The following is a 22264-nucleotide window of genomic DNA, read 5'->3' on the forward strand; positions in this document are numbered from 1 at the left end:
GTACTCAGCCGCGAAAATTGTGTTATTGTTTCAAATGGGGTGTCATTGTAAAGAGGAGTATTGTAGCTATCCATTGATATGCAACACGATATGAATATGTCACAAATAATTTGACATACAGATGCTTACGTGACAAACAACGGGGAAGATTTTGCAAAGCTTGATCCCAGGCGTGAGGCAGTTGAAAGCGGAGTCCCCCTTTTTTGTTGATGGCTGACTGCTTCACTCTCTCCCAAATGGCTTCCCTGACACCACGCTCGAACCACTTATCTTCTTTGTCGAGGATCACAACCTCCTCTGCATGGCTTTAAGTATTCCGATGTTTTGCAGTGATTAAAAACCGCAGAGTCCTGAGCTTCGCTGGAGCTAGGTCTCCGATGTTGGTTTATCCTAGCCCTGAGAGACTGTTTGGTCTCTCCTACGTAGGCTTCACCACAGTCAGTAGCCGCACAGGTTATGCCACAAACCAAATTACTCTGCTTGTCCTTGGGGGATTATCCTTAACGTGGACTAATTGCCCCCTGATGATGTTGGTGGGTTTATAAGACGTTACGATCCCAAAGGACTTCAGAGTATTCTTGATTCTTTCTGACAAGCCAGATATGTAGGGTATTATTACCTGGGTACCCGTGCCCGTTTTTGCGTTTTGATTCTGTGTGTGCTCTTTGGTCTTTTTTGCTTTGGTGAAGGCCCAGTTGGGGTAGCCACAGCAACCCAAGGATTTCTGAATATGATTTTGTTCTCCAGGAAGGTCCTCTTGGTCGCTGATGATAGTATTAGCCCGATGTTGCAGGGATCTAATCACCCCGAGTTTGTGTATTAAGGGATGATGAGAGTCAAATTGTAAGTAAAAGTCCGTATGAGTTGGTTTCCTGTAAACCGTGATCCGTCCTCGTGAATGTGAACTTGACAGTCCAAGAAAGCTAGCTTGGTATCAACGCACTCCTCCTGGGTAAACTTGATGTTTGGGTCTACCTTTGTAAAATGAAGCAGCCTCATTCCTGTCAATAACAACAAACGTGTCATCGACGTAGCGCAGCCACAATTTAGGAGGGTTTCCATGATATTTTTCTAGCACGATCTGCTCAAAATTCTCCAGGTAGATGTTAACAACAATAGGTGAGACAGCTGAACTGGCACAGCCATATTGTTGAATGAAGAATTTGTTGTTATACGAGAAATACGTAGTCTTGAGGCAGATGGTTAAGAGTTCAATGATTTGGTCCACTGATAAATCCGTTCGGTCACCTAGAGTCTTGTCCTCGGTGAGATATTCTTTCACCACTTTTATAGCATCGTTGGGAGGAATGGATGTGAATAGAGCAGTCACGTCGTATGATGTGATGATCTCATTCCCTGTAAGCTTGATGTCCTGGATTTTATGAACAAAATCCTGAGTGTTCTTTCAGTGGTGGTGGTGGTGGTGGTGGTGGGGGTGGGGTGGGGGGGGTGGGGGTGTGACCAACTAGGGGGCCAATGATCAACAAAAAAGGGGCTTTCAACTGCCGCATGCCTGGGACCGATCCCCGTCGTTTGTCACGTGACTAATCAGATCATCAGATGATGCCTGATGAAGTTCGGAGTTACCGGACGCAACTGTCGCATGTAAGTTGCAAATTTCAATGTGTCCTGGCCTATATGAAGGTGAAAAACAGCTGATGAAGCTATATATATACCACAAAGCTTCCTGCCCCAATGATATTCCAGCTTGCAACTCTTCTTGCTCGCATTTTCCAATTAAATATGCTTTGACAAGGGATGCATGCCAACACATTGAAAGTGTGCAAATGTCACAAGGCTACATACAAGAAGTTGATAAATATGCGCTAGGTAATTACAGACTCATCTCGTTGCTCATTGTCTAAATCCAACCGGCTTACATTTCATATCACTCACCTAAGCAATAAACAACAAGGACGACGCTCCTGTGTCTGCCTTAACATTTCAGTAGAGCTTTCGACCGTGTCTGGCATGCATGGTGTCTGGACCAAACTCTCTGTACTTGGCTTCACTGGAACACTCAATGACTGGATAACTAAGTACAATAGACCGGGGTAATAGATCACTGGAGATTGTCCTAAATGGCAAAGCATCGGGCGTAAAGCTGATCAGTGCTGTAGCCTGTTGTACCACAGGGTTCCATACTGGGGCCCTAATTTGTACCATAGCCTATTCGTCGATAATATCTCTGTAAATCTGGCAAATCTATACGCTGATGATACTACCATCTTGTCCTTCATCACATCCATAAAAGACAGGAGCCATGCTGCTGCATCTTTCAATCAGGATCTAGAAAAGATAGAGACATGGGCTACCGTCAACATGGAATGTCCTGTTCAGAGCTGCCAAGTGCAAGTCCACCACAATTTCCAAGCGTAGAGATACTGCGGGTAACCATCATGAGACGTCTTTGGTTATGTAGATATTCTTGGTCTTACCCTTTGATCTATCGTGGAATAACCTAGTTCTAAGTCACGGTAAGTTATGATCTCGAGGTCACGAGTTCCTGACATAACTGAGTCAGGATCTCGAGTTCCTGACATAAACTTCAGGAAGTCGCGATCTCGTGATCACAAGGTCCTGACTATCGACTTCCTGACTTTAATTTAGGAATTCACAATCACGAGATCACAACTTTACCGACTTACGGTTAGGATCTCGTGAATCCCGTCTTAAAGTCGGGATTTCCGAATCACGAGATCCTGCCAATTTTTTTTCCTGACTTTAAGTCTAGAAGTCAGATACTCGTTGCTGAGATCCTAGAGTTCTGAATTCAGCATGTTCAGTCCTATTAAACTTGAAGTTGGGAACTCAGGAACTTGTGACTAAAGTTTTATTTTATATCTCTTCTATTACTTTATTTCAAACTACTATGAACACAAGTCGTGATCACAAGATCCTGAGTTACAAAGCGAACCGCATGACCCTTTCCGACCCGTATCAGCTCATTTGTAAATTCTAATGTTTGTTATTCACGTATTAAATGTAAATTAATCAATAATATATTTCACCAGATATTCGACTCCGTTGGCAGATATAAACATGAATTGACACAGATTGAATAACGTATACTTGATGCATTGAATAGCACGTAAATACAAGCAGGGAACCTCTATTATTATCGGGAATTGCCTGTCACACATGATCGCACACAAGGTCGTAGGCAATTGGTGGGACCTCATCTGCCCAGAACATATTGACCCAGGTCAGCATACCGCCATATCCTTCCCGACATGCTTAGTAGCCAACCCAGTGGGCACAGGGTTAGGATTTCGACGTTGTATCAACGTTGATACAACGTCGATACAACGTCAGAAACTGACCCGTGTGCCCACTGGGCAAGTCCGTAGAAGAGTGGATCCACACACTATGTATACAAATATACATTTGGCCACATTTTATTATACGATTAATACGAATTTATTAAACATGGTAACAAATATTCTCTAGCAAATCGGTTATACGGTGGAACTGGTAGGCATATTATAAATTCGGGATATTAAATATCTTCCTGACCAGCCAGATCTGCGCATGGTCAAAGACGAGGATAGACGAGTATCAGACCGACGCAAACTGGCTTAGTCTCCACATCAGCCAGTTTGGTTCCGCCCCTCCACAGGGAGCGTAACCTGTGTAGGAGACTCGGTCGGACCTGGTGGGACCTCATCTCTCCCCATCGATTGAAAAATTGTGATCTATAATCCCCGACATTGCTCTTACAGTCAGCTACCTGCACAACCGATTCTTTTGTTCTGCAAGGCTCACTCAGTCATTTAATGAGGCAATACAAACGATCGAAATTGGTGTTGAAATGAGCAAAATTTTGAGTTACACCTTTTCAGTGTAAAATTTTTTTCTCAGCCAAATGAAAAGCAATAATTTTCATTTTTTCAGTAAATGGCTGGAAAAACTATAATGCTTGATACTGATTTTTTTTTTTAATCCTGGTGTTAAACTTAGGCCTGAAATTCAGTCATTTAGTGTAAGATATTCGATTTTTATAGGCTTCAGCTCGGGCCGCGAGCTTTTTCTTGGATCAACCTTTTAGCTTTTCAAAGTAATATAGTTCGCTAATGAAGGATTTTCCCCAACTTTCTAAAGCACATCACCGTGAGCTATATATCATAGTTTTGTCAGAATTTCCGTTTTGATTTCACCATCTTTCACTGTCGGCTGAAAAAATTTCTAAATCAACACGTGAAATCTAAAGGCTAGTACTAGCATTGTGGATCGATATCTCTGGGTTTAATAGGAATACCGGCATGGCTATAGTGTTGCCAGAACTTCAATATAGCAAAGAAATTCCCAGACCTATAGCGCTCCTACTGATCATGTTTAACCAGAACACCCAATTGGGGATTTAATCGCTGGTCGGGCAATTTGCTTTCAATGAAAAATTGACCTGGATAACAACAAAGGAAATATCGACTATTTATGCTGGTTGCTCTCGAGATAAAAGTACTCACCATTGCCTACTTTTACTTAGTTTGACATTTTCGGATCATGAATGGAAAAAGGGTAAAACAAAAACGGAAATTCTGACAAAACTATAACATATAGACCCACACGATGTGCTTTACAGAGGTGGGAAATATCTTTCTTTAGCAAACTATGTTAGTTTGAGACGCTAAAACATGAATTCCGTAAAAAGCTCGCAGGCGAATTCAAGGCCTATAAAAATCAAAAATATCACACTAAAAGACACAATTTGATGCTTAATTTTAACACCAGGATTTAAAAAAATGTATATCCAAGCACCAAGTTTTTAACTGACATTACTGAAGAAAAAAAAAATATTGCTTTATATTTGACCGAGAAAATTAATTTCATAGCAAAAAGGTATATCTCTGAATTGTGCTGATTTTTACATGTATCGATCGACTTTTAGCGCGACTAAGCATTTCTAAAGAATTGGTTGTCCAGGCGGCAGACTGCTTATGAACTGACATCCACCTGATACAAGGGTCATTCAAAAAAATTCTACCTCCACCTTCATAGCTCAGCTTCTGCATATGATTATAACCAACGCACCGCAGGGTTTATTGTTCTATTGTGTCCGATTTGAGAGCTGACATATTGGAAAATGTTGCCATTCAATATTCATGAGAGTGTACATTCAACGTCCAGTTATCGAAATTGGATGAATTGTGTTTGGCATGTGTAAAATACATCCGACTGGGTGTTTTAATTATGTTACGCATAAAGGTTTTGGCATCATTGAATGGCTGCCTAGTGCTGCTATATTTTTTGGTACTTTAACACATAAACCAAACGTAACTAAATAACTGATAATGTTGAGGAATATATCAGCTATCACATACTTTTTGAATTTTGACAATTGACCGCTCCGTTTTTGAAATAAAAGATTTGAACGAAACTACCTAATGTTCAATCCGTTCCACGGAGTCAATATCTATCGATGACATGACAACAGACGCATCATCATGGCGCTGGTGATGCGAAGTGATTAGACCGTCTTAATTTAACAATTCGTCTCAAAGCCCTTCCCAAGTTAAAAACCTTTTTTTTTTTTATATCTGTGGCAAGAATAAACCACATTTTCATCTCTCAAGGCTGTTGCACTGTGGTCAAGATGAAGAATTTTTATTGAGATTTACGCTGTGTACGTGGTGGATCGAAAAAAGATAAAACCGCGGGAAACAATCCCTGTAATTTACTAAATTCATCGGGAATAACGCGATTTTGCTAATGCGTGAGGGGCTTTGAGACGAATTATTAAATCAAGATGGCCTTTAGCACTCTGAAATTCAGAGTAGATCATCGATTGATATTTGAATCCGTGGAAAGGTTTGAAAGTGAGGGCGTTTCATAAAATCTTATGTTTCAAGTACGATATGGTCAATTGTCAAAATTCAAAAAGTATTGCTGATTTATTCCTCAACCACACCAAGAATTTAGTTATGTTTAGTTGTGGCGTTAAAATACTTAAACAATTAAGTTTCCGACGATACAGTTCTTTCAGGGACACCCTGTATAGTAATAAATATTATTATTTTCTTTCTCTCCCTTTCCTTTTCTTTTTGTCTTCCTTGAAAAAGCTACCATGTATATATATTAATAGTATATAATAGAACCAAAGTTAAAAGAACTTATATAAAACTTATTGAATGACCGTCGTACATAAACGCTTCCAAAATGTTTAATGATCGGAAATTGACAAATACTCAAGGTCACTCGTGTTTACGCTCGTGTCACGCATCAATAGGCCCACATAGACCTATTGCAGATAGACTTTAGGCCTATGGACATGAAGAAAGTGTTTCACAATCGCATAAACAACGGACGGTTAATGCTGTTATAAAATGAGTCGTGTTGTTGACAAAATGGCGTCATGTAAAAACCAAACGTGTCACTCTGGTAACCCAGTGCATGCAATCATGGAAGTAAGAGAAATGTTTCGAGAAATACGTGGTTAATTTGAAACTTTGAAGCGAACCCGTACCGAGTGTCGTTTAGTGACAGGACTTCACAACAAATTTCCTTGCAACATTGATGTGTGCAAGCAGTAAAGATGGTGCAACCAATGCTGCCAATGGATCCCAGTCGCCAAACTCTGCATAATAACCATCCAACTCAGTTTATTAGTCTCCTTCTGAAAAGAGCAGTAGCTGGAGGATTTGCCGGGACCTGCTCTGCTATCGTTGGTCACCCATTTGATACTGTTAAGGTAAATGTTTTTGAATATTTAATAGGTCTGTCCTTTTTTTTAAAAGTCGAGCGGTACAGAAAATTTAACGCCTATCTGCTAAATTTAAAGGTCTGGTGGCTCTGAAAAGAGCCGTTCACTGAAGACTGCCCTTGTCAACAGAAAAACAAACATACCTCGCCTATTTGCTCAATTTAAAGGTTTGGTCTCTGAAAAGAGGTGAGGTCTGCTTGTTTTCCGTAGACAAGGGGCGGCAGTCATCTTGCCTATCTGCTAAATTTGAAGGTCTGATGGCTCTGAAAAGAGCCGTTCACTGAAGACTGCCCCTTGTCAACAGAACAACAAGCACACCTCGCCTATCTGCTAAATTGAAAAGTTTGGTGGCTCTGAGAAGAGGTGAGGTCTGCTTGTTTTCCGTAGACAAGGGGTAGTCTTCAGTGAACAGCTCTTTTCAGAGACATCAGTAGGCAAAGGGCCAGCAGAGCGCCTACATGTCTCATTCTTAGGTACTTAACTTTGTCCTGAAGAAGTCAGAGCTACTCCTGACGAAAGCTTGACAGTTGTAAACTTGACCGACGGCGAACCCGCTAAAAACCCACTAATTAGTAGATTTTTGTTTAACACTAACAGATATTTACACAATTTGTGTAATTGACTCTACTGATCAATGGTCATTGTTTATAGGTAACAATGCAGATAGACAACAAGCTATGGAGGAATTACGAAAGACAAAGTGGCCCGTTGAAACACGAGGTAAATATATTTAATTGTTGCATTATCTTTTGTATCATCTCCTCCTATAAATCGTGAACACCAAACCCAATAGGCCTACAGTGAAAAAATATGACAAGTTTAAAGGGGCTATATCCGATCAGAAACTTTCCCAAAACATGTCTTTCTTTGTAGATTGGTATACTCATCCAGAGAGTTATTATATCGGCCTAACCGAGCAGTAAAATATACAAACCAAAATTTATACGAATGAAATTGAAATAATTAGTGAACGGTCGCTTATACCTGCTACTGAATGTGATGGGAATTATTAAGTTCGTGATCCTTCGTGATCCTTGGACATAGATTTACGTTTAATTCGTCTAACTACCATAGCAATAGGTGAAAACAATTTTGAATATATCGCGCTGCACTACAAGCAGGTTGCACTCATCACCTGTGTATGTCTGTAATCATAGTATTGAACACAATACCGCCGGGAATACCGCTCTTTTCAAAGATACTAATCTTACAGGTGCGAGTGATCAGCATGACATGGTTCAATGCAGAGGTACCGCGTGAACGTACTAGTGCAGCGCGGTATAATCAAAAATTGTTTTCACCCATTGCTATTGTAGTTAATCCGATTATTACGTCACTTCGCCGGCGAATATAACTATTTAAAAGGCATAACGATCAAGTAGTGTATTATATAGTAACCAAAATGGTTAAATTATTGGCCTATCTTTTTATTAATTTCAGATACGAGGGCAACGAGGTCTGATCTCCCCACACAGGTTTAAGCATTTGGGTATCACTTTGAAATGCGCTGCACAGATTTTACGAAATGAGGTAAATTATTAAGTTACGTTACTTCACTTCTGAATAATGTTTGGTGGTTTGCATTTACTGTGTATGTCCTACTTTTCTTTCATGAGTCCCCGGGCATGAATCTTTCAGTATAATTATTTAATATGCATTTATAGTAAGCTGTAGTATTTGTAAAGTATGCTTTCGAAGTTTATAACTCAAATGTACCCTAAATTATGCATCCATTGACTGCTATACATAAGTTGATAGAATTTCTTGAGCCTGACCCAGACCAGAGCCAACAAATACATCCTTATGCATGGTCTAATATCAATTAACATAAGTTTCCTTCTTTTAAATGAGTCGTTCCTGATAATGTTATAAATAAGTCCTTAAAGGGGCATTTCGTGATCCACAGCCTCATCCCCCCAATTTTCCCAAACAAAATTGAGATTTTTACACCACTGGATACCTCTGGCTACATAATGTTTATGTACCAAATATTTCTTGCAAAAATATCGCCAAATTTGAATTTCGTTCTGGTGCACCAGAACGAAATTACAACACATTGTATATGGAGCAGTGTAATACACATAATCATTCATAACTCGCAAACGCAAAATCGGAATCAAATGAAATTTTGGAAATAAGTTTTTTTCGTGGATATCTACTGAAACATGTCATAAAAAGAGGATGCTAGGATCACAAAATCCTCCTTTAAGTTAAACTGACGCCATACACCCAAGTTTCATATTTGTCTATATTTTCTTTTAAATATTCAGGGAGTGTTTGCATTCTACAAGGGAATGTTGTTTCCGTTACTTTCGAGTGTTCCGTGGACTGCTGCAACATTTGCTGGTTATACTGTTGGGGAGCAACTGTTTGAATCCATATCAGCACAACCACCAGGACAGTTTTCGTAAGTACAATAATAATACACCTTTGTTTATGAGACCATTACAGATTTGAGGAATTAATGTAAAATTTACAGTGTCATCATATTGGACATCATTTTAATAAAGATGGTCCAGATATACAAACACTTGAGTCCCGGATGGGTCAGGCTCAAAGAAAAAGCTCGAGCCGAGCTATAAGCATGCTGGCCTGTAGGCTTATAGAGAGAAAATGCAGAAATAGAAGAAAAAGAAAAATTGAAGAAAAAGAACAAACTTGGAATGGCAATTCGAAACAAATCAAGTGAACAAAATTTGCTCTAGCCCTTGGGTCGATAAATAAGAACTTTGACATTCATTCTTATTCCGTGCTCCGATACAGCAGTGGCGCAGATTTCTTTTTGACATTGGGGGATGGGGTTGGAAAAAAATTCTTGGATTATAATGAATCCAGCACTTTTGGCGACATAATACGTTTATTGTACAAATGCAAGCGAAGCGCGCAAAAAAATTGGCCATTATGAAGTTGAAATTATGAAATATGGTGCAAAAGTGGGATAAATTCGCCTTTTTTCTATGTGTTTTATTTGCTATAGGAACAAAAAATTCCTCATTGGTGGATTTGCAGCCGGTTTTTTCAGTTCATTCATTGCATGCCCGATTGATAGAGTCAAATGTCTTCTTCAAGTGAGTATAATTCTTTTCCTTTTTCTTTTCTACTTTCTCCCCTCCTTCCCCTGCCCTCCTCTTCTTTCTTTCATCGGGAAAATTGATTACTATTGTTTATTCAATCATTACTATTACTGTATATTCTGAACTTTTCCTTTCTTATCTCCTTTCTCCTCTCCCCTTTCCTTTCCTTCTTTCATTCTTTTTGCTTGTGAGTGCAAATTATAATTATATCGTGAATTGATACTATTATTTTATTCACTCTATTTAATACTATATATTATAGGCGCAGACAAAAAGTCGTTTCAATTCATCAGTGAGATACAAAGGCCCATTCCATTGCGCTCTCCAGGTATACAAACACGAAGGATTTTTCTACGGAAACTACAAAGGGTTTGGCATTACACTTTGGCGTCGTAAGTATAACCAGAAAAGATGTGTTTTTTTGACCAAAAAAAAAAACAAAACATTAACAAAGCAAAAAAACAAAACAAAAACAAAACACCAAAAAAACAAAACAAATAAAAAGCAAAAACAAAAAACACGTTTACGTGTTTGTGTTTGAGACCATCATCATCCTCATCTTCCTCATCATCATCATCCTCATCATCATCCTCATCATCATGATTATCATCATCATCATCCTCATCATCACCCTCCTCATCATCCTCATCCTCATCCTCCTCCTCCTCCTCATTATCATCCTCATCCTCATCCTCATCCTCCTCATCCTCATCCTCATCATCCTCATCCTGCTCCTCATCATCCGCGTATAGCATTTAGCGTTATGCGTAATCATAATTTCCTTCTATTATCATATCAGGGATACCAAATTTTGGGATATACTTCATTGTTTACGAGAACACGAAGGAACTTTGTCGCAAGAGAAGACACAGTAGGTAAGTATAGGAATATCCCGGATGGTGAATGATCACGAGCATACGTGTCAGAGACCCGTCCGGCCAGACCGTGTCAGGAACCGAACCGTTGTATAGGAACCCCTATATCTGACATACAATCCTGGTCCTACCTACCCTTTTTGGAATAGTTCATGTCTTTGTATATAGTCCAGTCAAAGTGGGTTTTGACTCGCCACTAATTGCAACAGAATTTTTTTCACTGCTATGAATGTTAGAGATGTCCCCTGAACAGTATACAAAAGTATACTAAAATATACTTGGTGGAAATGTAGTTTTTGGCGGGAAAAGGTCACACAGGGGTCAAATTTCAAAATCGCTCCAATCATTTTAAAAACTATACCAAATTATTCCTCTAGTCATAAGGATTCAGAAAAAATATAGTTTGTCATATCTGTGATGTACGGTTCTTGAGTTATAACAAAAAAGGTCAAAGGTCAAATATTGGGTTCAACTGAGGTCAAAAAACTAAAAATTGTCTGATTTTAACCAAAATGGTCTCAAATTGTTCAGCTTCCAAACATAATTAATTTAAAGAATATTTGCACTGTTTAGGTTGTTTAATTACATGCGTAACATCGAAAACTAGGTCGGGGTCAATAGAGTTCAATGGTCAATGACCTCTTTTACCCTGCTACCTGGGTAACGAAACATCCGAGATATGGCAAACTATTCTTATTTTGGGGTGATTTTAAAGGACGAACACATTGAGACCATTTTTAAGGAGATCGGAGCATTTTTTCGAAGTTGACCCACGTGGAGCCCAAAATTTGACCTTTGACCTTTTTGCTTATAACTTGAGAATGGTACATCACAGATATGACAAACTATACTTTTTCTGAATCCTTAAGACTAGAGGAATGCTTTGGTATATTTTTAAAAGATTGAAGCAATTTGAAATTTGACCCTGTATGACCTTTTCCCGCCAAAAATACCTTTCCACCAAGTATATTTTAGTATATTTTTGGTATGATGTTCAGGGGACATCTCTAAAATGTATAAAAGTGAAAAAAATTCTGTTGCAATTAGTGGTGGGTGACACCACTAATTTGCTTAGATTGACTGGACTAATAGTACATGTTTTGTATGTGTGTTGTGTCTGGTTACCTTACCAGTGGTATACCGCCATAGGGACATGGAGGGCACACCCAATTGATTTGAACATTTAGAAAATCCTATTTGCCGAAAATTGCCGAAAACGGTTTATTCCCCACAATCAGGCCCGGTGTCCCCATCCTCATCATAGTCGGTGTCTTATACCTTTGATAAAGATTCTCCGGATCGAATGCTGAGGCTACATAAAACTTAAATAAATACTGAACGTACGTACTTTAGTCCGAAATGCTCGATTCCAATGTTTCGTTATTTCGTTTTTTGGAACCCAGTGTAAAATCTACTAGTCAGCCTCTCAGCCACGCGCAATTGGGAAATGGTGTTAACTTTATGTTTGAAGTCGATTCTAGACCAAAATTTTCCGAGGAACACGATCCCGGTGGGCCTTTTTTGAAAAAATGTGCCCAAAGTGCTCTTTTCCGGGGGTGCTCCCATTTTGGGGGTCAAAATTTGTTTTTAAGTATTCTCTGGCCAAATATGGTATATTTGGTGTCTATTTATATGTTTTCGAGCATGGAAAATCTATTCTGATAGTTTTAAAATAAAAATAGCTGCTTTATGCACAAAAATCCAAAATGGCGCCCAAAATGCCTTTTTCCGGGAGTGCTCCCATTTTGGGGGTCAAAATTTGTTTTTAAGCATACTCTGGCCAAATATCGTATATTTGGTGTCTATTTATATGTTTTCGAGCATGGAAAATCTATTCTGATAGTTTTAAAATAGCTGCCTTTGCTCAAAAATCCAAAATGGCGCCCGAAATGCCCTTTTTCCGGGGGTGCTCCCATGTTGGGGGTCAAAATTTGTTTTTAAGCATTCTCTGGCCAAATATGGTACATTTGGTGTCTCTTTATATGTTTTCAAGCATGACAAATCTATTCTGATAGTTTTTAAAATCAAAAATAGCTGCCTTATGCTCAAAAATCCAAAATGGCGCCTAACATGCAATATTTGTCCAAATTGAAATATTTGCCCATGTAGGAACATTTTTAAAATGATTTTAGTACTTATTTGCATTGTGTGGGGTACAAAGATCACAATCAATCTATTTTCAAAATTCAAAATGGCTGCTGCATACCCAAAACTCAAATTGGCGGCCAAAACGATGTAGTAATGTGGCCAAAAGAAAACAATGTTCCACAACGTTAGTGTCGAAAATTAAGTGTTAGTCTAAATATAATCATGTAGAAATGTGTTGGCAGCAGTTTATGAAAGCTCAAAATGGTTACTATTGGCTGAAATCATATAGTAATGTCCGTCACATAGCTCATAATGACTGTTTGTACAAGTATATGATAATTATCTTAGGTTCAATTTGCATTTTCCTGATTTAAACTTATATTACAGCTCCCTTCAAAATCCAAAATAGCTGCAAGAACTAAAACACCATCTAATAGTGATTTGCTGTTCGCAGGTCATTTTGATCGCCATTTTGAACACCAATTACCTTAATTACCGTTACATTCAAGATGGCCGATAAAGTTTATTTCGTATTTTCCTATTTCATATAGTTATTAATTGTCATTTTTACGAGTCCTCTTCTGAACTCTCTTCACTCAACGGGACTTCTTCGTCCTCTGAATCTTCAGAGTCGCTGATCAGATCATATCCCCTTTACAAAATAGTGAATATTCTCAGTCATCCAGTCGTTAAAATCACAAAGTTTTGAATTAAATCAAATACTGGAACTTACATTTTTTACGTTGCGTCTGAAACCATCAGACTTCATCATATCCCCTTTAGTTCTGTTGGGATTTCTGGAGTCGGCATGACTGCTTCTAGAGGTTCATCCCCTTCCTCCTCTTCCACCATCTATCTCACGTCACTTCATTTGGAAGTGCGAACCACAGTACCAAACGGGCTTCAGAACATCATCATCATCAAGTTCCCAGCCGTAGTATAGAGGATTCTGTTGTTTGAACATACCAACCAGGCAATTAACCATACAGTTTACTACAAAGTTTGCACGTTGGATGTGGCATTTCATTGATTTACTGTCAGGGGGAAGCCTCTGAGACGGGGTTACCTTCCGCTTCTTTCCCTTTCCACACATTCTCATTGCATAGCGACTATCCCCTGCCGTCTTTTCAATCCTTGGCCTGTTGTAAACTATGTGAAGTATGAAGTCTGTAACTTCATTAACATTGGCTGCAGTTCCTTCAAGGCTAGATATAAGTTCTAGGCTTTCTGGATTCTGTTGTATCTTGGTAAAGGCTCTCATTTTAGACCGGCCATAGAAAGGTTGCGTGAAGTCGCTGCCTGTTACTACATGAAAAGCAGGTAGGCTCTTGCAAATATCTCTTCCAAGGTGATTTGCCTGCTCTTGGCAGCCTGGTCCCTTGTCTGAAATACAGGTTCTTAGTAGCAACAGAATAAATACATCTGTGTCATCAGCTACCACACAAGTATTATGTGTTGCAGTAGAATACACTGCGTGGAAAGCCAGGCGAGGATCAGCTTCTCTTTGATAGGAAACTGTGATTTCTCGTATTACTGACTCTGGTTCTGACGGAAGGCAAAAACACACATGACCCTTTGTGACAAAAACATCTCTTCCTAGAGTAGATTCATCAGATAAGATGAAATCAGCTAGAAGTTGCGTTAGATGCAGTTTGTTGGATTCATTTGTAAGGAAGTCATTCCATTCACCAAGCTGTGGTAACAGTTGGTCAAGGTGTCCACTGAGTTTATCTTCTTTTCTTCCTTTGTCTGGACGACCCTTAGACAGGTACAGTGTTGAACTTCTATCTAGCCTTGAAGGAACTGCAGCCAATGTTAATGAAGTTACAGACTTCATACTTCACATAGTTTACAACAGGCCAATGAAGGAAATGACGGCAGGGGATAGTCGCTATGCAATGAGAATATGTGGAAAGGGAAAGAAGCGGAAGGTAACCTCGTCTCAGAGGCTTCCCCCTGACGGTAAATCAATGAAATGCCACATCCAACGTGCAAACTTTGTAGTAAACTGTATGGTTAATTGCCTGGTTGGTATGTTCAAACAACAGAATCCTCTATACTACGCCTGGGAACTTGATGATGATGTTCTTAAGCCCGTTTGGTACCGTGGTTCGGCACTTCCAAATGAAGATGAGGTGAGACAGATGGTGGAAGAGGAGAAAATGCAAATTGAACCTAAGAACATTATCATACTCGAATGTAAGTTCATACGTGCTTGTAATAAACAATTTCCAAAAGTTTAAACTGACTTTCAGCACAAAAATTCACTAACCTTGAATTTTCGATGTGTGACACACATCTTCATCAGAAGAAGTCCTAAGATGTTGTGATGGACTTGCCCTTTTGTTGATCATTGGCAACTTTTGGTCGAATGAGGGCGTTGTATAAGGTCGGCAATTCCAGTCCTTGGTCGCGATTTAGTTCTGTCGATTTCTTCTTGATCTGGAGGGCCTCCCGCACTAAACGGGGGTACTCCTTTATAGAGGGGTTGTCACAGAAGCTCCAGCGTATTTTCAAATCCTACGGTGTTGCTACAAGCTTCAGACCGCACAATACCCTGAGAAAACTATTAGTCGCACCTAAGGATCCCACTCCAACTGAGAAAAAATCAGGTGTGGTCTACGAGATACCCTGCGGCGAGTGTACAAGTTCATACATCGGCCAGACAGGTACGTAGACAACTCGGAGATAGACTGAAGGAGCACAAGTCAACTGCCCCCAGCCGCAAACCATCTGCTGTTGCAGAGCACAAAACAGAGTCCCACCACAACATCGACTTGGAATCCACAAAGGTGTTAGCCAAGGATGATAGAGAGTACCCCCGTTTAATGCGGGAGGCCCTCCAGATCAAGAAGAAATCGCCAGAACTAAATCGTGATCAAGGACTGGAATTGCCAACCTTATACAACGCCCTCATTCGACCAAAAGTTGCCAATGATCAACAAAAGGGCAAGTCCATCACAACATCTTAGGACTTCTTCTGATGAAGATGTGTGTCACACATCGAAAATTCAAGGTTAGTGAATTTTTGTGCTGAAAGTCAGTTTAAACTTTTGGAAACATCATATACTAGTATATGAGCTATGTGACGGACATTACTATATGATTTCAGCCAATAGTAACCATTTTGAGCTTTCATAAACTGCTGCCAACACATTTCTACATGATTATATTTAGACTAACACTTAATTTTCGACACTAAAGTTGTGGAACATTGTTTTCTTTTGGCCACATTACTACATCGTTTTGGCCGCCAATTTGAGTTTTGGGTATGCAGGAGCCATTTTGAATTTTGAAAATAGATTGATTGTGATCTTTGTACCCCACACAATGCAAATAAGTACTAAAATCATTTTAAAAATGTTCCTACATGGGCAAATATTTCAATTTGGACAAATATTGCATTTTAGGCGCCATTTTGGATTTTTGAGCATAAGGCAGCTATTTTTGATTTTAAAAACTATCAGAATAGATTTGTCATGCTCGAAAACATATACAGATACACCAAATGTACCATATTTGGCCAGAGAATGCTTAAAAACAAATTTTGACCCCCAACATGGGAGCACCCCGGAAAAAGGGCATTTCAGGGCGCCATTTTGGATTTTTGAGCAAAGGCAGCTATTTTAAAACTATCAGAATAGATTTTCCATGCTCGAAAACATATAAATAGACACCAAATATACGATATTTGGGCAGAGTATGCTTAAAAACTAATTTTGACCCCCAAAATGGGAGCACTCCCGGAAAAAGGCATTTTTGGCGCCATTTTGGATTTTTGTGCATAAGGCAGCTATTTTTTATTTTAAAAACTATCAGAATAGATTTTCCATGCTCGATAACATATAAATAGACACCAAATATACCATATTTGGCCAGAGAATACTTAAAAACAAATTTTGACCCCCAAAATGGGAGCACCCCCGGAAAAGAGCACTTTGGGCACATTTTTTCAAAAAAGGCCCACCGGGATCGTGTTCCTCGGAAAATTTTGGTCTAGAATCGACTTCAAACATAAAGTGAACACCATTTCCCAATTGCGCGTGGCTATTAATATGTACACTCGTTATAGGCCCTAGTACAAATCTGTTCTTTTTCTTTACAGTAAATCGTCTGGAGCTGAAATACTTTTAGCAGGAGGCATGGGTGGTACGACGGCCTGCATTTTCTCAATAGCACCAGATACAATTAAAACACGCGTTCAAACAGGTACTTGACATTTTCTCATTTTATGGTGTCTGCTTATCCAACAAAGTGATGTAAGATGAATGTATCTCCTGGTGTATGCGTACAAGTGGCGCAGTTTCCTCTGAAAGAGGCAAAGGGGTGATGTACAAAGCGGAAAATTGACAAAATTGAGCATTTTATAACGGTCAGCATTCCACAGGAGGGGAGATGTCCCACATTTGGGTAGGGGTGGGGGGCTACGCCATTTAGGCGCCTGATGTATGCGTCAGTACGGTCCTATGCATCTCGCAATCTTTCATGCTTTTGGGACTTTCAGAGATCCGTCGTGGACCAACAAAAAAATATAGGTCTTTAATTTTCTGAAGTCACTTAAAATTCGTCGATAAATCATCGAAGAAACACCCTTATACAATTTTTTTTCAGAAACTTCGATAAAATAAGAATATGAAAGAAACTGAAAAGTAATGTCCGAGTGACATGCTATACTTTTGGCCCATACACAAGTTTCTCGTCTGTTTCTTTCCCATCTAGCACAACCTGGTCAGTATCCCCGAGGAATGAGAAGCGTCATTAAAGAGATGATACACCGGGGTGAACCTGCTACTACTTTATTTAGAGGACTGCCTCCTGCACTCATAAGAACCTTTCCAGCATCTGCGGTAAGCTGGCTATGCATGCCTTTGCGTATATATTAGGTATGCTAGGTGAATTCAAATTTGCCATCAAACTGAACCATTTTACATATCAAATTAAAGCCCTTGAGTAAACAAAGCCAAAACTGAAAACATTTTTGTCATAGCACTTTCCGTAACAAAGTTACATCTTGTCAAAGATTGACTTTCATCAAAAAGATTCTGCTAGCAAAATTCCCAAAACGGCATTTAGGGGTGTTTCTAGGTCTTAGTCTCATGGCCATAGCAGCTTTTTTTAATGGAACTGCTATCAAAATCCCTCTAAAAGTCCACCAAAGAGCACCATAAAAAATCATATATTTGGGTCAAGTGAAGTATAGAAAACATATTTATGTAGGTTTCCTTCACCGACCTATTCTCGAAAAAAATTCAAATTTCTATGTATATATGCATTGTGTTTGGGTCCCGGTCTCGGCGAAATTCGCTGACTAGCAAATGTGTTAAATAAGGTTTGCCTGGGATACCTATATATATGCTATCTTGCTATGGTTAATACCAGAGGATGATTTAAGGAAGCCCCATCATGCACTGCAAAAGTGTTATCACTAGAGTTTCAACTGCCACTTTACTTTTCAAATCACATTGAACTCGGTGCAAAAGATGTTTTAGAATTGCGTGTGTGTCATTATTACTTGGTCGATTTCAGAACAAAAGTGATGTGTGTATATAAAGGATAATTCACACCTTCTGTAGATAACATAAAATGTGAAATCGACCAGCAAATTAACAGTGTTTTTTATTGTAAATATAGCAGTAGGCCTACAAATTCAATTTTAACATGCACGTCTATGCAATATAGCAGAGCAGTGGTGTCATGTTACTCATACAGCTCTGCTCACTGCAGTGGGGTGTTGGGTAGTGCTTAAATCATCCTCTGGGTATACTGCTCTATTTATAATACATGTATGTATGGATTGATGCTTTGGACGAAAAGATTTCTTAATAGCAAACGTGTCTGCAGTAGATATGCATGCAGCTGGGTATTAAGACAGCTATAGGTTTTGGCCGAAGTACGGTACATGTAGGTAATTGACATTATAAAACTAAATTGGTAAATTCTTCTGTGCGAGATACCCGGCAAGATAGCAAATGAAAAAAATGTTAATAGAAGACTGAAGAAAACGTCAATTAATAGGCATATTCGCTGTATAAATGTATAATATACAATGTATCAAACATTCACAAAATGGGGTCGCCTACTGAAGCTATGACAAAGGGCCCTTTAAGCAAGCAAGGTTTGTGCAATTCTTCTTACTATGCCTAAATGAGCTTAAGGTTGGTCTGAACCCTGGAATTATGGAAACTTTCGGGCCTCATAACTGCTAAATTGTTGGAGTTATGAGGCCCGAAAGTTTCCATAATTCCAGGGTTCAGACCAACCTTAATGCTCTACGTGCTATCCATGCGCTTCAAGTTTTGAAATATTTTCTCAAAATATCAAGAGCTATCTTAAGAACTACTGAATCAATACTAGGCTTGTTTGTACTCATTTTAATGCATTTTTCATGCCGATTCCAAATATGGTCATGAAAATTTACATTTTTGACATTTTTGAATTAAAAAAATTTGAAACTTGTCGTCTGCAGTCGACACCCGCGTGAAGAGAGTTAAATGCTGTTATGGACTGAACATGTCTATGTTAATTATCTTTACAGATGTACATGTTTTCATACGAACTGGTCATGAAATACTTGCACAACGAAAGACATTTGCCAAGGTGATTCGATCGTCAACAGCAGATATAGGCCTAGGATCTACAGCTCATGATAATGATATCGGAAGTCCGGAAGACTGAAGGAGCAGCCTCGGATGGAAGGCGGTGCTAATATTTTTTAATGTTATACTGTTTATAAAAACTTTATAAATTGGCCTGCAATAACGATAGAAAGCTGAAATAGCTTCTACATGTAGTCGCGAGAGGAGTTAATTTAATTTCTTAATTTTTTTGATGTTCCACGTTCGTTCGTTTTCATCATGTTCATAAAATCGTACTAAAGCAATCATGATTATCATGGTGTTGCCATGCATAATTCGACAAGTCAATTCCGACTGAGATCTGAATGACACGTGTAGCTTTAATTAAGTAAAAACTCGCGCCAAAACAGCACGGTGGACTCTCCAATTGCCAGGGCGATGTATTTAGGGGCTGTGCAATATAATGATCTGTCCGGGTGGGGGAACATTTCAAAATGGCCTGCCATAAAAAAAGCCCACCCACTCGGCCTGCCAAAATATTTGTCCTTCCCTTTAATTTGCACATGCCATATTTTTGGGAACCCGATTTAGACTGTGATGTTCTCCTTCCCGGGGTATGAATTATGAAGCGACTGAGCATAGCGAGCAGGAAATTTTGCACAATAGCGTGTCCGTACTGTTTTTCTAATCCTAGCGGCGTATTATTTACAAGGTACCCCATGACCACGAATACCTGGGACTCCAAAATCTGTGCCCCCTCCTTTCGACCTGCTTGCCACCCCTTTGCCCTGCCAAAATTACTCCCCTCTCCACTATTTGCCGGGGCCAGATATTGCACAGCCCTTAGAAGCCAGAATGTGTGATTTGCCCTGCAACGCCCTCAAATTTTGTCGAATTTCTACTTTTTGCATGATGATGATTGTATTGCCCAATGGTGTACTAAAATGCCACGTGAAAGACTAAGCTTGGAGTGTCTTTTACGGTAAAATTTAAGGTTTTATGTAATCCGGAAATCTCCGGTTTTATTCCGAGACCACCGATCGAGTGATGGCTAACACATCATTGAATCAGTCACGTACAAACTGTGTGCACAGGCCTATCGCTATATTACGTCTTGACGCATAAACTGTGCATTACGCTATTCGTCTTACGTCTTGTTTGAAAGTCCCAGCTGCGTGAAGCTGCGCCAATAATCATGATAATAATACGATCGGCGAGCTAATACACGCATTCTAGAAAGTGGCCATTTTTGGTTGTGCAACTGGACTAGGAAAGTAGCCATTTTTGCGGGTCATTTCCTGTTAATGCTATTTTCATGATTTTGCTATTCACCGTCTCATGTCGTAGGCCTACAGGCTATATTTAGCTTACAGAAAAATACGTGCATGCTGATGACGAGATGGTCGTAATTTTGGTCAGGTATTAAAGCCATAAATTATGAACGATTTTTTAAATGTATTTGGTTAATTTTGTTCAAACCTGCTTTGTTTTTGTTGGGTTTTTTTATGTGTACATGTTATCATTTGTCTCAACTGACACTTGAAATTGAAATCAGCCGAATTTTGACTAAAAATGGACAGAGGATCGTCCTAACTTTTGTTACCGCTACTTATTATTTTTAATAATAAATCTACTATTTCCGGGACTATTTCATATTTTGGCAAAATCAAACAAAATTAAAATTTGGCCGAAATGGTATAATTATCTTTGCGTTTCGTTTAATTCTCTAAATTGTCACGCACTTTTGAGGAAAAGCAATTTTTGAGGACAAAATGTCATATTTGAGGTAAAAGTTTGTGTAATTTTGATCGAAGTTTAATAAAACATGATGTTTGTTATTAAAAAAAAGCATATCATAATACTATTTACAGAGTGTCCGTCCGTCCGTCCGTCCGTCCGTCCTCTGTCCGCGCGCTATCGCGTTCGCGTCCGCGCGTTTCGCGTTCACGCGGTGCACTATCGCGTGCTCGCGGTGCGCTATCGCGGAGTATCAACGGGAGTGTGCGCGGAGTACAGTGCGCGCATCGGAAAAACATTACAGTGTGACTAACAGGTGCATCTCATCGGACCAATAGGTCTATTTTCAAGACAGGATTAACATAAAAATCATCAGTTATGGTATAACCCGTTTGGGTTGTATTTCGGGGTATTTTGGGGTCCTCCAATGTGGTAGCAGGACAGGGTTTGAAAGAGGCGAACGATGGGTTTGCGTCACAGCTACAAAACATTAACAGAGTTGATTAATCATTGAGCGACGCATATCGTAGTAGTTTGAAAGGTTAGGACAAGTATTATGGGTAACGGGTGTTGGGTAATTAGAGATAGGCCTATCACGAGAACCGCCCAACCCGAGAACCGCGAAATCTAGTCTTAATACTAATTACGGCGTGTCCGTCCGTCCGTCCGTCCTCTGTCCGCGCGCTATCGCGTTCGCGTCCGCGCGTTTCGCGTTCACGCGGTGCACTATCGCGTGCTCGCGGTGCGCTATTTATTTTTTATTTTTATTTTATTTTATTTATTTATTTGAACAGACGCTTTTGAATCAGCGGCACACGTCTAAATTGGCGGTGCGTTCATATAAAAGACAAAAAATACATTTCAAACAATAACAACAATAACTCATAGTAATCAATATAAATATTAAATAATGTACAATGTATAAAAGATACACAACCCACTCACGCACACCCCCACGCTCTCATCCCTCTCACCCTTACTCACCCCATTCATATCACACATAATATACCCTCACACACATGTACACAAGATCAAACTTATGTAGGTCTATATTACAATAATTACAATCAAAATTATTTACAATCATATGTACAAAGGTAGGCTAAATCAAATCAAATCACGCACACACCCCCGCTCTCATCCCTCTCACCTTTACTCTCCCACGCCCATATCACACATACATACCCTCACACACATGCACACGAAATCAAACTT

General features: G+C 39.4%; 1 protein-coding gene and 1 long non-coding RNA gene across 2 annotated transcripts; one reads left to right on the forward strand and one right to left on the reverse strand.

Moving 5' to 3' along the window:
• Positions 1-3382: 3382 nt before the first annotated feature.
• LOC140148212 (uncharacterized) lies at positions 3383-3719 on the reverse strand. Its single transcript, XR_011858455.1, has 2 exons — positions 3663-3719; positions 3383-3629 (listed from the first exon to the last, which is right to left on the reverse strand). It is a non-coding gene; the product is annotated as an uncharacterized lncRNA (long non-coding RNA).
• A 2600-nt stretch (positions 3720-6319) lies between these two features.
• Positions 6320-20760, forward strand: LOC140148213 (mitochondrial carnitine/acylcarnitine carrier protein-like). The gene is made up of 10 exons (XM_072170078.1): positions 6320-6688; positions 7352-7420; positions 8141-8230; positions 8971-9107; positions 9678-9768; positions 10037-10166; positions 10574-10649; positions 16843-16946; positions 17457-17584; positions 19273-20760. Exons 1-10 carry the CDS (start codon positions 6533-6535, stop codon positions 19336-19338), a joined length of 1047 nt encoding a protein of 348 aa, XP_072026179.1. The 5' UTR covers positions 6320-6532; the 3' UTR covers positions 19339-20760.
• Positions 20761-22264: the final 1504 nt, after the last annotated feature.

This window comes from Amphiura filiformis, chromosome 3, assembly GCF_039555335.1.
Source record: "Amphiura filiformis chromosome 3, Afil_fr2py, whole genome shotgun sequence".
In the NCBI taxonomy this organism is placed as follows: domain Eukaryota; kingdom Metazoa; phylum Echinodermata; class Ophiuroidea; order Amphilepidida; family Amphiuridae; genus Amphiura; species Amphiura filiformis.

Coding starts and splice junctions, on each gene's coding strand:
- LOC140148213 (XM_072170078.1), top strand. CDS start 6,533: ATGGTGCAACCAATGCTGCCAATGGATCCCAGTCGCCAAACTCTGCAT. Junction 9,769..10,036: donor GAGTCAAATGTCTTCTTCAA/GTGAGTATAATT, acceptor TATATATTATAG/GCGCAGACAAAAAGTCGTTT. Junction 10,167..10,573: donor TGGCATTACACTTTGGCGTC/GTAAGTATAACC, acceptor TTATCATATCAG/GGATACCAAATTTTGGGATA.